The sequence below is a fragment of the Polypterus senegalus genome, chromosome 11, assembly GCF_016835505.1.
Source record: "Polypterus senegalus isolate Bchr_013 chromosome 11, ASM1683550v1, whole genome shotgun sequence".
Classification (NCBI taxonomy): Eukaryota; Metazoa; Chordata; class Cladistia; order Polypteriformes; family Polypteridae; genus Polypterus; species Polypterus senegalus.
This window is the reverse complement of record NC_053164.1, coordinates 24,531,677-24,548,857: the sequence shown is the minus strand read 5'-3', so window position 1 is coordinate 24,548,857 and position 17,181 is coordinate 24,531,677. Positions and strand designations below refer to the sequence as shown.

General features: G+C 42.4%; 1 protein-coding gene across 1 annotated transcript in view; it reads right to left on the bottom strand.

The window, feature by feature from the left end:
* The window catches only part of si:ch211-136a13.1 (HHIP-like protein 1), a 133,740-nt gene that overhangs the window by 79,969 nt on the left and 36,590 nt on the right, over window positions 1-17,181 (bottom strand). The window contains exon 2 of the mRNA XM_039768172.1: window positions 1,030-1,679. Coding sequence (XP_039624106.1) covers window positions 1,030-1,679 — 650 coding nt within the window. The remainder of the gene's footprint in view (window positions 1-1,029; window positions 1,680-17,181) is intronic.

The following is a 17,181-nucleotide window of genomic DNA, read 5'->3' as shown; positions in this document are numbered from 1 at the left end:
TGCAGTGTCTAGAGGAGGACCTACCCCCATAGGTTCAGCATAAAAAGAGAACAATTGATCAATACACAAGCAGCAGAATACAAAATAATATTTAAACAAATCAGTTCTCAATGGGACTACATCCACACTGCAATGATTTAATTTAAATGAAAACCATCTCCAGCCACACTAGCATTTTCTTATTGTTTATGAAAGTATTTTTGTCCACACTTAAAAGCATGTGACATAATAATCTGCCTACACTGGGCATGCACACCGCAAAGACATCTTTACCTGGAAATACTCTGTGTTTTTGAGATGATTTTAAGCCCAATTTGTTTGAAATCACTTCTGATTTTCGACCCAAATTTCAGCTTTATCTCATTTCACATGCAGTATGAGAGGAGATGCAATGGATATTGCCTTTCACGAATGGACTGTTGCACAAGTGTACAGTTTCAGTTGGCGGTCTTGTAGTGTGAGCAGTCTTACAAGCCAGTTTTCTGATGTCACCAGCAGCTGCAGAGTGTGTGCATCATACACATACCGTCTGAGCACTGAGCATTGTGGCATGTCAATTGGATCTTACGTGCTTCTGCAGTTTCAGCACATATACGACTCGTGACTGTATTGTGCAGCAGCATAAAAATGACATAATTTCTAATAATCACACAAAACGTAATTTACAGGCATGAGTACAGAACACAACAGACTCCATGGAAAGCAACTCTTCTAAGCCTGCTATGTCGGAAAATGTTTTTCTTCCATGAAATGTGATCAATCAGGGAATGAGACATTGTAATGAGAAGGATCCAATCAGGGAAGAGCCACGAACCAACTAGAGCGCGATGGAATCTCATGCATTCAGACATAAGAACTCTTCACCTGATAGCCAGTGAATGTTGTTGTGTGTCTGTTCAAACAAGCAGCCATTATCGTTTGTTGTCATGTGACCAGACCTGGAATTTAGGGAACACCCTTAAAGAAATACCAGGGCTGTCGGCCCTGCTAACATTACTTAAACACTATATGGGATTCTGGTGCTTTTACCTTTCTGAATTGTGGTCCAGCATGTTCATATCTGTAACGGACAGGGTGAACTCGCTGATGCGGATCCTCTCCTCCTTCTTCACGTTGATGGAGTAGTACACATACACCTTTGCTGTAGACTTGAATTTTGGATGGAAGGCCAGGCAGAGAAAGCCTCTCTCGTCTCCCACCCAGGGGGACGTGAGCACAGCTGAGGTGAGGTTCAGAAATGGCTTGTCAACGCGGGATCCATTGGGCATGTAGACCCACACATAACCCAGTTGCTCGGCCACAAAAAAGCGGTGGGTACCATCATTGGCATGCACCATGGCGACAGGATTCCTCAGCCCGTTAGCCACCTCTTGGAGGCAGAGCTGGAGGCAGCCCTCCGGGTCAGCCTGCACAGTTCCCAAATTGGCATTGAGCTCGGCGTTGGTTAGCACGTTGGGGTAACAATACTCGGGGTCTTTCAGCTCCAGCAAAGCACAGAACTTGTCTCTGTCCCCTTCAATTTCCAACACCCTAGCATCCTCAGTCAGGAGGAGGCTAAGCGTGGACCTGCAGCGGCGCCAGAAATCAGTGCAGTAGTCGCCACACAAGCCTGGCAGATTCCTCAGAGGGGTGTTGGCATCTTCTGCATCATAGAGGTGGGCAGCATATGGTGAACATTCCTAAAAAAAAAAAAAAAGAAAACACTGAAAAGGTGATGTAGAGCCAGCATGCTCACCACCAGCTATTCTTCAGCATGCACAATGGACTCAACCTTCTCAAGCCTAGTAAGGACATTAAAAAACAGAACTGGCCATTCAGCCCTAAAGACACCTCTGCCAACATCATCTCATAGTACCTTTGCTTCCTGTGTTTGAACCAACTTTGTACTCACCTACACTGTGCACCGTGAATCCCAATTGTTTTAGTTTGATGCACAACCTCTCATGTGGTAACTTGTCAAAAGTTTAATGAAAAATCAAGATGAATATCATCATATGTAGTGTAGTCATTCACCAGCCTGTGGTCCAATTAGAAAAAGAAATGTACCAATTTAAACCTTTTATTATTTGAATTCACCTTGGATAAAAGCATCAGCCTAATATACAGTAAACCTCTCTTACAATGTTGTGTTTGTTGCTTCCTCATAGAATTCCAGCATGTTAGTGAAACATAACCTTCCCTATTCAATCTCATGCTTACTGTTGCCCTGACTCGGCAAGGAAAACAGGAGAGCTGAATTTGTGAGTAAACCGGGAACAGGAGCAAAAGACCAAAACGGTACCGACCGTAACCCTGATGAGAGACAAAATCAAAGTCAAACAACAGGCAATAAGTCATAACCAGGCAATACAAGAGAAGAAGGCACCCAATATCAAAATGAAACTAAGGAATACTATCCGCATATCGGTTAGGATGCCTAGCGAAAGGCTACACTTATGCCAGTTGTTAATAAAGGTCACAACCCCAGAGACCTTGCCCCTAGAAATGAGGGACATGACCCTGACAACGTTATACAAATGGCTTCTCTTCAAGAAACAGGCAACAAAGTATCGGTTTAAAGCCTAAATCATGACAACTGTTTGTTAACACTCCTGTTTTTGACATGTACTGATGGAATTTTTTCCTTAATCGTTTCCATTAATTTACCTGTGATGCACATTAAGCTTGCTGGACAAGAGCTACTCAGGGTAGTCTGATCATACTTTTTATATCATATTTCCTACTTTCCATTTCATGGGAAGTTCCATAGTGAGGAGGGTTGGCCTGTTTTAGACTCATTTTTCACTACAGTGCCAAAAAGTATGTTGTTTTAATGAAAGGACATTATGGGGTGGAACAGCACTTAAAAATAATACCAGATCATTACACTATTTGATAACTACATTTTTGTGTTTATGGTTCTCTGCATGAAAAACAAAAACTTTTAACGGCTTAGCTAAAACTGCCCTAAATAAGTTTCCACCCTTGTCTCCATTTTCTTGTTATACTGTAGAACTTATTTTAAAGGAACAGCTGGGATCCACAGTACTAAGTCCCTTCCTGAGTTTACACACTTTGTTCATGAATTCTCTTAGGCTCCATTTGCTTGAACTGAAAACGTTCAAATCTCTTCTCACAGATCATACCCCCCTGTCCTGGAATCAGCCTGCTCACTCTTCTCTGGACTTTATCTTGCAATTCTATATTTTTTCGGTAGCATGAAGACCAAAGCAGCTCATAGTACTCTAGATGAAACCTCACTAGTGTGTTATGCAGCTTATGCATGACCTCCCTTGACTTGTACTTCACACATTATGGTAGATAACCTAATATCCTATTAGCCATCTTGATCACTTCTGTCTGCTGTCTGGGTGTAGAGAATGACGAGTCCTGTATGACCCCCAGGTCCTTCTCATAACGTGTACTTTCAATTTTCAGACCTCCAATTGTGTATTCAAATCTAACATTTCTACTTCATTTGTGTAATACTTTACATTTCCGCACATTAAACTCCAGAGGTGAGTGGCCAGTCTAATGGTCTGGAATCCCTACAGATTTAATTTTTTTCTCCAGCCGTCTGGATTTTTTTTTTTGTTTTTTCTGTCCACCCTGGCCATTGGACCTTACTCTTATTCTATGTTAATTAATGTTGACTTATTTTGTTTTCTAACTGTGTCTTTTATTTTTCTATTCTTCATTATGTAAAGCACTTTGAGCTACTTTTTGTATGAAAATGTGCTATATAAATAAATGTTGTTGTTATCCTCCCCAAAACTGTATGCTGTCCAGGAAACCAATCAGACACAAAGAGAACGTACAAACCATGCAGGAAAGACCTGAACCCTGGCAGCAGCGTACCACTGCGCCACCCAGTCCCAGACGTACGCTGCTCAATTCTTTTCTTTAATAATTGTTCCATTATTTTTACCCTTGAGGCATGTTAAGCCTACTGTCTTATGGTTAAAGGGTTCAGTCTTTTTATATAATGGGGCAATATTTGCTAGCGTTCAATGTATAGAGATTTAAAAAAAATATAATCAAGGATCTCCTGGAGTGTTAAACTTTCAATTTTTGAAACTGCAAGTCAAGTCACAGACTGGTAATATTAACTTTTCATTTTTTTCTCAAATCAATTAGGATGAACTGAATTTACAAGACTATAACTACAGAGATAATGAACATTGCAAGAATTATTTCTTGTACATTCTTCCAGTACTGCACCTGTAATTTAGAACTTTAATGCATCGGTTTCCTGTGGTTTATAACTTAATGATAGAGGAACAGTTTCTTCTAGTGGGATTGTTATATTTTAATAAATACCACGTTGCTTTTTAAATTTTATGCTCTTATATATATTTCTCTTCTGATTCGTCCTGCTTCCTCTTCAAACCCGGTCCCCCACACGCCATTTCTCAATTCCTATTCGTCCTCTTCCAAATCCTTCCCTGCGCTGCCAAAGGCCTCCCACTTTTCCGCCACTTTTCTCGATTCCTATTCCTCCTTCAGACAACCGCTTTACCCGCTCTTTTCTCTCATGACCCCATTGGTGTCACGTCACCGCTCTATATCTAGCCAGACCGCGTGACCTTTCACTTCGCCATGTGTGCGCCTGGGAGTCTTTTTCCGTATCCTGCTATAGAAAGGTACTCTCTCACCATTGGCATTGGTTTCGCTCCTTGCTAATTTCGTTATACTGCGACGGTTGTTTCTGAATACTTTGTTATAAAATGAACGACAGTATCTTCTCTGTCGACGGGTTTTTGCACAACGTCATCTCTGTTCCGGAATACGGCAACTGCCTGTTCCTATCAGTGGGTTATTTCTTGACACAAACGGTTGACGAAGGCAATGTACTCTCACTATGACATAGGGCAGTAGATTTTGTTGCATCACATTGGGACAGATTTGGAGACGTTCTTCCTGTTGTTTCTAACGCAAGTCGAGTTATCACAACAGGTCATGAGTACTATCAATACATGGCAACATCTGGAGTTTATGGTGGTGAAGCTGAAATTCAAGCTCTTTTCGAGATTCTCCACGCTACCATTGTCATTTACTTAAAACACGACCCCAACATCCCCCCTTGCATTACGTTTGCAAAGATTTCTTCTTGTACGTAGCTTTTTCTAGGGTTAGATCTTTCGACTCATTATCTGTCCTCTCCAGCAAAACACCTATTCACAACTTTCAAGAAGTATTTCTTTCTTCTTGATTTCAGAATTCATTTCTCACAGTTTTCCATTCCTATTCTTACACCACTGTATGCTGTGGCGAGCGTCGGCTAGTATACTTTATATTTTAAGCGACTGAAGTACATGTTAGGGCATCCAGTGTTGGAAGTTTGCTGCTTTCTCACCCACAATGTTATTAAGGGTGAGAGGTTGCAGCTCATACAAGAAAAAGGGTGAGAGGTTGCAGCTCATACAAGAAAAAGTTGAGTCTTCGTATGTCACGAGGACATGTGCAGGTTTGTTAGTCCTGGTGACTGCGAGTCCCTTGTAGAGTACAAAGAGTGACAGGTATTTGTACTTAAGTGAAGGGGCTCCTATGTGGAATATTGCAGGGTAACTGGCAATTGGGCAACCCTCGAGTCAATGTCTGGCTAATGTCTCAATGTGTGTGCATCCTAAGGTGGTGGAGTAGACCAACCTAGGATACAAATTTGTGAAGTCTCACAAATCCCACAATAAAAAAAAGGTTTATATCTGTGCTCACTAACTGCCAGAAGCACCCAAAGAGAAATGTTACATTCTCTCTGCTCACATGGCTTCTGGCATCACCTATCTGCCTATGTTATTAGATCTCATACCCTTTCAATTTAAGGAACTTTTAGGAGCTTTGTATTGTATATGGGGTAATAGATTATGGAGAAAGATGTGAAACATGACAACATAATATTCTGAAACCTGTTTGATCCAATTTAGGGTCCCAGTGTGCCAGGACCCAACCTCATGGCAAGGGCCACAAGACAGGAAACCCCCCTAGACAGGACGCCAGTCAACTGCAGAACCCACTCTCATTCATTTAGGTCTAATCTGCCTAATTGGGGCACCTTTACCAACGTGGGAGGGAAAACCAGGGTACCTTCTTGAAAACACAGGAGAACATGTAAACTGCACACAGGCAACAGCCTAGAACAGTGATGGCGAACCATTTAGAAATCAAGTGCCCAAACTGCAATCCAAAACCCACTTATTTATCTCAAAGTGCCAACATGGCAATTTAACCTGAATACCACCTAAAACTGAACACCAGCATAACCAAGGAGCTGGTGGTGGATTTTAGGAGGCCCAGGCCCCTCATGGACCCCGTGATCAGAGGTGAGTGTGTGCAGACCTATAAATACCTGGGAGTGCAGCTGGATGGTAAATTGACTGGACTGCCAATACTGATGCTCTGTCTGTCTGTCTATCTACTGAGCTTTTAATTTAGAAAAGCCACTCATACATTAACATCTTTTGTCTTAAAAGAAAAAACATAATAACAGAGCTTTCAATGATACAAACAACTTTTTGTTGAAAGGTAAAAGTTTGCATTCGTATGCTTTTGAACAATTAATGTGCTTTTTGCTGTTGTATGCATACTGATAATTTGTCTAACCTTGGCTCATACTTTGTAAGCTTGAGAGCAACACATGCAGCACTCAGGTCATCTGTTAGTCTGTTTCTGGTGTCAGATTTGATTTAATTCAAAGCTGAAAACAGCTGTGCACAAGCATAAGATGTTCCAAACAAAGTATGGAAAGCAATCTCAAGTGCCTTCATTGACTTAAGATTATTTGGCAGAGAATTCCACACTTTAAGGATTTCATTTTCATAACTAACTGTGCTGTCCTTTGTCATCCCTTCGATCCTCTCAAGTGTTTCACGCAGGTCTTCCCTATTAAGCTCCGCCCCCAAAGCTTCCATTATATATTACGGGGTCGTGGATCAGGTGTGGCGATTAGCAACTCCCAGCAATAATTACAGATGGACGTTTCCTCACCTGTGCGCTTAGCGAGGACTGCCCGCATCACAAAGCTCCCGGAAACCGCCCGACCACTCTACCATAACCTCTTTAAGCCGCTGAAAAGGCAATTATCTGTTAAACTGACCTTTTCAATTTTGAGCTGTGGACCCGCTATACCACATCCCTCCAGCCCTACCACGGGTAATCACAGACTCAAAAGGCTGCAGTCCGTGCCGCACCCCTTACCCCAGACAGGAGAGGAAGGAAGCGCTCCCATTGGGCTGCTGGGCAGAGGGCGGATGATGTGAGAAAAGTCCTCCGCTGCGTGAAGAGGGGAGCGTGAGGGGAGCAGCCCGCCCCGCATTCCTCTGGCTTGGCCTAGAACGTGGGTGGGCAATGTCAGTCCTGGAGTGCTGCAGTGGCTACAGGTTTTCATTCCAACCCAATTGCTTAATTAGAAACTGATCCTTGCCAATCTCAGACCTTATTTAATTTTATGGCTTGCTAGTCTGCAATGTAAGGTTCTTATATCGTAGATTTTTTCCTTTGCAAGGATGTCATCCAAATTTTTTGAAGCCTAAAACATTTGATTTTCCGTCACATTTTTCTATTAAGTGTTTTATTAAATCAAATGGTTCATGATGAACCCACAGAGATTTAAATGGAAACAAATTAGATGGAAAACTGCTGGCTGCTTTTTCAATCTACATCTTATTGCTAATAAGGAGCCATTAAAACACTGAAACCAACTCTTTAAGATTGAAGTAAGCAATTAAGGGTGGGAAACCTTAACAAGCACTAAAATGAAGCATCAAAATGCTACTTAAACAATAAGTGCTTCATCAGCAATAATTGACTTCTTATTAAGAAACTGGGTTAGAACAAAAACCTGCAGCCACTGTGGCCCTCCAGGACCGACATTGCCCATCCCTGGTCTAGAAGATGAATCTGTAGGGGAACACACCAGATAAAGTGCAACCTCAGTTCACGAACGTCTCGGTACACGTACAACTCTGTTTACGACCAAAACGTTTGCCAAACTTTTGCCTCGGTTCACAACCACACACTCGGTATACGAACAAGCCAGTTTCCCTTTAGGTTTGTACATATTCAGTCTCTCCCTGTGCATTTCCTGTGCAGTGAGCGAGCGAGCAAGAGAGAGAGAGAGAGCGTGACACACGCACACACGGAGGCGTGAAACACACACACAGGCTCACGAGACAGAGGCACACACACACACAGGCACAGGAGACAGAGGCGCACACACACACAGGCACAGGAGACAGAGGCGCACACACACACACACACACACAAGCTCCAGGCTCGTGAAAGAGACACGGCACCCACGAAAGAGCACACATGAAAGAGAGAGAGAGCGAGCAAGCGAGAGAGGGAAGGCTGGACACATAGCTAGAAAAGGCTTGTTTTTGTTTTCAGTTCTGTTTACAGCGATCGGTTCAGACCGTGCATTGTTGCAATGTTACTTTTCTTGGTGGTTTATTAAATTACGGATTTTTCAAATGTTCATTTTTTTTTCCCTGTGCTTAAAAGTCATTAAAAAAATGTGTTTTTAGAAAGCGGTTCCTAGCACTATAGCGCAAACTATTGCAGTGTTAGTTTTCTCTGTTGTTCAAGGTTTTCTCAGTGTTATTCAATGTTTTTACATTTAGTTTATTATTACGCTGTGCATTCTATGGTATAATTAACTATATTTGTGCTTAAAAACTAAAAAAACATACATACAGTTCGTACGGTCTGGAACGAATTAGTTGTATTTACATACAATCCTATAGTGGAAATTGCTTCGGATCACGACCAAATCGGTTTACGACCAGAGTTTTGGAAAGAATTATGGTCGTGAACCGAGGTTCCACTGTACATCCATTTGGAACAAAACCAAACCATCCACTTACTGAACAGCTTAACCACTTTCAGGGTAACAACAAGCCAAAGTATCCACCCACTTTGAGGCCTTTACATTATTATTATTATCATCTCACATTGAATCACGGTGTTTCTAACTTGTTTTTTTTGACGTTGATCAACAGAAAAAGATTCTTTAATGTCGATGGGAGACTGATCTCAGAAAAGTGGTCTAAAGTAATTACAAATACAAAACAGAAAATAATCAAACATTCTCAAAAGTATTCATTCCCTTAAACGTGGCAGCCCTAAATCCTCACTTGTGCAGCCAATTGGCTTTAGAATTCCCAGAATTAGATTATTGGAAGTCACCTGTCTAGGGTTTCATTTGATCTTCTATACTAATAAAAGGCAAAGCCCCCACTGACTGACTGACTCATCATAAATTCTCCAACTTCTTGTGTAGGTGGAGGGCTGAAATTTGGCAGGCTCATTCTTTACAGCTTACTTACAAAAGTTAGGCAGGTTTCATTTCGAAATTCTACACGCAACGGTCATAACTGGAACCTACTTTCGTCCATACATACGGCCATAGCCTGCAGCTTGGTCGCCGTATGAGGCGGAATTGCGTCCCGCCTCATCACGCCTCCCACGTAATTGAGTGCCTGCCGATATAAGGTAAATATTCGTGGGTGTAGGACTGTGCTTATGCAAACAAAGATGAGATGGTGAGGGAGACACGCTGCCGCTACATATTCATGGGTGAAGGACTGTGCTTAGCATATTCATAAGTGCAGCTACTGTGGAAACACTCCGACGCTGAACAAGCCTTTGTAGACATATCAATAGGAAAGCAAGGTGTAAAGCTTAAGTTTAAATTACGTTCATAGACATGCTGCCGCTAAATATTCGCAGGCAAATCCACAACTTAATACCGGGAAAGCCTGTTAAACATCTTAGATTCACGAGTACCGATTTGGGTAATGATCACTTCGATGAATGAAAACTATTCAACAAACGCATTACACAATTGAGAAGGCAGCAAAAGAATATGAAGCGATTAACGCATACAAGCATATTCATAAGTGCAGCTACTTCGGAAACAAAGCATGGTGTAAGTTTAAATTAAGTTCATAGACAGGCTGCCCCTGGCATTTGTCATGCCCACAACTAATACGATATTCACGAGATACAAGTTTAATGAGAAGACACAGGGTATAAATGAGACTTTTTATCACTTTGTAACAGAGTTAAAATTGCTGTAACGGAGTTTAAATTGCTGGTGAAGGACTGTGCTTATGCAAACAAATAGGAAAGCAGGGTGTAAGGCTTAACTTTAAATTAGGTTCATAGACACGCTGCCACTGGCGTTTGTCATGCCTAAGACGAATATGATATTCGCTAGATACAACTTTTAAGTGCTGGGTCTTTAAATAAAGCCGTGGACGTCACGAGATCGCACGAGATAGCACAAGCATAGCTCAGAAGCTTCGATGCATGTACTCCAAGCGGCTCACGTGAACTGACTTTGCAGGGCTGGGAAAAGTAAAATGAAGTTCATAGACACGCTACCGCTAAATATTCGCAGGCAAATCCACAACTTAATACTGGGAATGCCTGTTAAACATCTTAGATTCACGAGTACCGATTAGGGTAGTGAATACTTCGATGAATGAAACCTGTTATCTTTATAACGGTCGACAAATACGGAATGTAACTTGAACACAACACGTCCTCGAAATACGAACCGGATTGAAAAAAATAATGATAATCAAATCCATGATGACAGCAACACTCATAACAGTGACAAAACTATTACATTGACAATCATGTTACGTTATTTTTAAAACGTTTTCCTTTCTTTTTCATAACTTCTTTAACACACTACTTCTCCGCAGTGAAGCGCGGGTATTTTGCTAGTTGTAGTTAAAATGTAGCTAAAACTGGAAGGAACAACTTTTGGGGAGTCTGTATGGTGGTATAAACTACACATTGAAGACAAAAGGACACTCCAAAGAATTAAGTGAAAAGCTCAAGTCAGGGGATGGAGACATGAAAATATCCAAGTCACTGAATGTCCAAGTAAATCAATCATGAAGAAATGGTAAGAGTGTAGTACAGCTCTAAATCTGTCAGAGCAGACCACTCACCAAAACAGAGTGATCACACAAGAACAACAACAACAACAACATTTATTTATATAGCACATTTTCATACAAACAGTAGCTCAAAGTGCTAAAATAAGAAGGTTCAATGGCCAGGGGACAGAAAAACAAAAACTCCAGACGGCTGGAGAAAAATAAAATCTGTAGTGAAAAGCTCAAGTCAGGGCCTGGCGAATTCCTATTGGCAGGCTATTCCAGATTTTAGGTGCATAACAGCAGAAGGCCGCCTCACCACTTCTTTTAAGTTTTGTTCTTGGATGGAGACACAGGTAACCAGTGTAGTGACATCAAAACTGAAAATATAGTCGACTGAAAACAAACGCGTGAACTAATTTCTCAGCATCTTTCAGTGATAAAGAGGTCTAAGTCACTGAATGTCTAATAGCCTCAAGTAAATCAATCTTGAGAAAATTACTATTCATCCATTCTGAGATACTAGTCAGACATGTGTAAATCAATAGAATCAGGGTCATCAGGTGCTATTGATAAGTACAGCTGTGTGTCATCAGCATAGCTGTGGTAGCTCACGTTGTGCCCTGAGATAATCTGACCTAACGGAAGCATGTAGATTGAGAATAACAGCGGACCCAGGATCCTTGTGGAACACCATATTGGATATCATGTGTCTTGAGTTGTAATTCCCACAACTAACAAAATATTTTCTCCCTGTCAGGTAGGATTCAAACCAATTTAAGACTGACTAAGGCGATCTAAGAATGTTGTGATCAATGGTGTCAAATGCAGCACTCAGATCTAAGAGGATGAGAACAGTCTGCCTCTGTCTGCATTTACCCGCAAGTCATTTACTACTTTAACGAGTGCAGTTTCTGTGCTGTGATTTGTTCTAAAACCTGACTGAAATTTATCAAGAATAGCATGTTTATTTAGGTGGTCATTTAACTGCATAATGACTGCCTTCTCTAGAACTTTACTTAAGAAGGGCAGTTAGAGATGGGTCTAAAATTTTCAAGAGCGAGGGGTCAAGATTATGTTTCTTAAGTAGGGGTTTAACTACAGCAGTCTTAAGACAGTCTGGGAAGACCCCAGTATCTAGTGACAGAGTCAAGAACATGAAAAACCTTGTTGGTATCGGGTCAAGGACAGGGTTTTAATTGAGATATTATTTTTGTAAATCAGGTAAATCTACCTAGTGAAAGAGTTTAATTTGTTTATAACAGTTATTTCTAATATCATTAATTTTTGATTGAAGAATACAGCGACAGCCTCACAGGTTTCACTGGAAGCACTTAGGAGGCATTCCTTTGAGCTACCTGGGTTTAGTAGGTGATCAATTGTTGAAAATAAGACTCTAGGATTACTGATTTATAATATTAGAGAAATAGCAGCGTCTCTCAAGACGGACAGTGTTATTGTATTCTGTTATTTTGACTTTTAATATTTCGTGGTGGATAGTAAGTTTACAAGCTCTACGGCATGTTCTCTTTAAATCAGACACTCTTTGGGTCTTCCATGGTATACAATGCTAGAAGATTTTTTCACTGTCTTTTCAGGTGCAACTATGTCAAGAGCAGCTCTCACTTTAGAATTAAATCTTTCCACCTTACTATTTACATTGTCCTCGCTATTATAGCTGGCACTATAAACGGACTGATTGCTTAAAATGTTTGTAAGTTTTAAAGCAATCAAAGAAGCATGAGTGTTTTTATCATTATTTCTATATTAAAAGTAGAAGAAAATGGTCTGATAGACCAATATCAATGATCTGTTTTATATCAACTTTCAGTCCTTTAGTAATCACTAAGTCTAATGTATGACCTGCTTTATGTGTAGGCTGATTTATGAGTTGTCTGAATCCAGGAGGTTCATAAATTCTTTTACTTTTAGATCACACTGATTATCTATATGAAAATTAAAGTCAACTATTAGGAGTGTGTCATAATTAGTAATTAAAATTGACATTAAGTCAGAGAATTCCTCAAAAACGTTATATTTAGGAGGTCTATACACCATTTACAGCTGGACTTGAACTTACCAAAACTGACATCTTTACATTTTAATCGAAGAGTGGGCGGTTTGAATGAGAAAACTGTAAAGATTCTTAAAACACTTGATGTTTCATCTCAGCTAGAGTTAAAGCTCTGACATAGAAGGCACAATTGTTATTTGGAGACTAAATTATTATTATTAGCTGTGTAAGTCATCTGCTAATGACAAGAAGGTTTGGGAGCAGAGGCTAAATTTACTGAGCTCTTGACATCTCAGCTAGAGTTTGCTATCAAGTCAGCTGATAAGTGACATCAGAATAAGTGACAAGTTTGTAATACAAAAACTGCACATTATTAAAAGCACATGATGGTGACAGCATTAGGCTGTGAGGATGCTTCTCTGCCGCAGGCCCTGGAAGGCATTTGAGGGTAAAATGAATACAGCAAAACACATAGAAGTAATGGAGGAAAACCTGATGGGGTCTGCAAGACACCTGCGTCTTGGGAGACAACAACCCCAAGCATAAAGCCAAAGCTACACAGGAATGGCTTCACTGTTGACAACAACAGTGTCAAAGTCAGAGTCCAGACCTCATTCCATTTGAGAATTTGTGGCTGGACTTAAAGGCTGCTCACTCACAATCAACATGACACCTTGACAGAACTGGAGAGGAGAAGAATTGGGACAAATGGCTGTGTGCAGATGTGCCAAGCTGACAAAGATCCATGCACATTGACTCAAGGCTGTCATGGCGGCCAAATATGAATCTCTAAGTTCTGATTGAATACTTCTGCAATATATTATTGTGTGTTGTACATTTGCGATTTATTTAGACCAATTTGTAGAGATCCGTCTTCACTTTGACATTAAAGTTTGTGTTGTGTAACAATAAAATGTGAGAACTTCCAATGGGTGAATATTTTGGGGTACTGCATGAAAGCTGCAATATACAGCAATAAGCAGTCAAATACTGCAGATGTCTCTAACCAGCTAATATACAGATGAGGTTGGGTTTTTCCATCTTCAGAACTATCGAGAGGTTCAGTTGTAAACTTCTCAATTATGAGAGGACATTCCTTGCCAAGGTGTGCCTTTGGCACAGTGAGGGCGGTGAGCCACCAGTGCCATAATTAAGATATTGGTTTTACTGCATTTCTAATTATGAACTTTTGTGTTTATTTCAGAACTTTATTTAGACAGCCTTAAATCAGTTTTCACTTTACGTGCTATCATAAATACAGAGTTCTCTGAACTGAAGGGTACATGCTAGGCATAATGTGTGGGGTCTGCCTTACGTTAGGCAGTGTGCCCCCTACTGGCTAAGGCACTGCTTTCTAAATAAGAAGGCGGTTCATCTGCTCTGAATCTCTGACTCTAAGTGACCCTCTTTCAAAGCCTGCACTCCAGACAGGCTCACCTACTAATTGGCCCATAAAACATCCTAAATTTGTTACAGCTTGGGCTCAACATGGAAATAAAAGTGTGGCACAGGGACACTGATCCAGTCCAGGTTGACTCCATCCATGCTGGTAATTTACATAACAGGGTTTTGTTAGTATAGTAAGCTCACCGGACTCCGTTCGTTATCCTCAGATTCTGAATTGAATGAAAATCTGATTGGGAGGCCACAGCATTAAGTAAAAAGTCACTGTCACAGCCATTGAACCATCCCAGGGGTCTCATTAAATACAGTAAAACTTTGAACGTTTTCAGTTGTGAAAATATCTCACTAGGTGCTCTTATTACAAAAGGAGTACAGTGAATTGCTCAAATTATGTTAGAAGAACCAGACACTGCTGCCAAAAAAAAAGAAATATCTGATTTACGAGACCTAGCATTTGCACATTACTCAGCAATTTACCTTACTAAATTAGTATTATCTTGTAAATGCGAGTACATGAACACACCATGAATCCTGTCTTGTTGTCACCCTGAAATAACCATATTTGGAATACGCTAATCAGCCTCATACATATTGCAATCCGAATGCTGCAGAACTTCATTGGCTGATGCATGGAGTCCTATGATATGCTTGGCAACTGAGCATGTGCTGCATTATAGTGACTCTCCTGTACATTCTAAGAGTCCAGGAAACACATAAGGTGCCACTGTCTTAGCGGGTAGCCACGATCCCCTGACACATGGAATGACAGGATTGCTGTTACAGTGAACAACCATATCAAGCACCGAGGGCTCAGCCAGTTGCCATATCTATAAGCCAGCCACCATATACAACATCATTATGTCTGTCAAAATATTGACTCAAGCCATGACATTTGTCAGTCTTATCTTGGCATCCCAGATTACTTGTGCATTAATGAAATGGAAATGTTTATTGGTTAGCAAAAGCAGAGTCACTCTTGCTAGGTACACTCCTTATAGTAAGAGTGCAGTCAATAGCTCCAACTACATTAGGCACACCAGACACGGATGTAAATTTCCTTTTGATGTTGTCAGATACCACCAAACCACACAGAAACTGAATGTAGTGCCAAAACAGGCATCATGACAGAGAGAATCTTGCCTGAGATATTCCTGACTTGATGGCCACTTCTCTGAATAGTGACAACAGGTAGCCGATAAACTGACGAAAAGTGCAAATGAGCAGAATTGGCCCAAATAAAAGGGAACTAAAATTCAGACTGTACATCAAAGTCATCACTTCTGAGGCTTAATAGGTTTGTCACCTTAATACACATTTTAATTTAATTCATCAACTCATATTATTATATACTATACTAAACCTCCAATGAAAAATAAAAACTGTGGACAACGTTTTCCCTTGCCCGGACGCGGGTCACCGGGCCCCCTCTGGAGCCAGGCCTGGAGGTGGGGCTCGATGGCGAGCGCCTGGTGGCCGGGCCTGCACCGGGGTCCTCCTCCCCATGGGCTCACCACCTATGGGAGGGGCCAAGGAGGTTGGGTGCAGTGTGAGTTGGGTGGTGGCCGGCGGGACCTTGGCGGTCTGATCCTCGGCTACAGAAACTGGCTCTTGGGACGGGAATGTCACCTCTGAAGGGGAAGGAGCCTGAGCTAGTGCGCGAGGTCAGAGGTTCCGCTAGATATAGTTGGACTCACCTCGACGCACAGCTTGGACTCTGGAACCAATCTCCTTGAGAGGGGCTGGACTCTCTACCACTCTGGAGTTGCCCCCGGTGAGAGGCGCCGAGCAGGTGTGGGCATACTTATTGCCCCCACTGGAGCCTGTGCATTGGGGTTTACCCCGGTGGACGAGAGGGTGGCCTCTCTCCGCCTTCGGGTGGGGGGAAGGGTCCTGACTGTTGTTTGTGCGTATGCCAACAGCAGTTTGGAGTATCCACCCTTTTGGAGTCTCTGAGGGGTTGCTAGAGGGCATACCTTCTGGGATTCCCTCGCTTTGCTGGGAGACTTCAATGCTCACGGGCAATGACAGTGAGACCTGGAAGGGCGTGATTGGGAGGAATGGCCCCCGATCTGAACCCGAGCGTGTTTTGTTATTGGACTTCTGTGCTCGCCACGGATTGTCCATAACGAACACCATGTTCAAGCATAAGGGTGTTCATATGTGCACTTGGCACCAGGACACCCTAGGCCTCAGGTCGATGATCGACTTTGTGGTCGTGTCGCCGGACTTGCGCCATATGTCTTGGACACTCGGGTGAAGAGAGGGGCGGAGCTGTCAACTGATCACCACCTGGTGGTGAGTTGGCTTCGATGGTGGGGGAAGATGCCGGTCAGACCTGGTAGGCCCAAACGTGTTGTGAGGGTCTGCTGGGAACGGCTGGCAGAGTCCCCTGTCAGAAGTAGCTTCAACTCCCACCTCCGCAGAACTTCAACCACGCCCCGAGGGAGGTGGGGACATTGAGTCCAATGGGCCATGTTCCGCGCCTCTATTGTTGAGGCGGCTGACCGGAGCTGTGGCCGCAAGGTGGTCGGTGCCTGTCGTGGCGGCAATCCCCAACCCGCTGGTGGACACCGCGTGAGGGATGCCGCAAGCTGAAGAAGGAGTCCTATAGGACTTTTTGTCCTGTGGGTCTCTGGAGGCAGCTGATAGGTACCGCAGGCCAAGCGAACGCTGCTTCGTTGTTGCTGAGGCAAAACTCGGGCATGGGAGGAGTTTGGAGAGGCCATGGAGAACACTTTCGGACGGCTTCGAGGAGATTCTGGTCCACCGTCCGCGCCTCAGGAGGGGAAGCAGTGCAGTGTCAACACCGTATATGGTGGGATGGTGCGCTGCTGACCTCACTGACGCTAGGGTCGGTGGGAGGAGTACTTCAAGACCTCCTCAATCCCACTAACA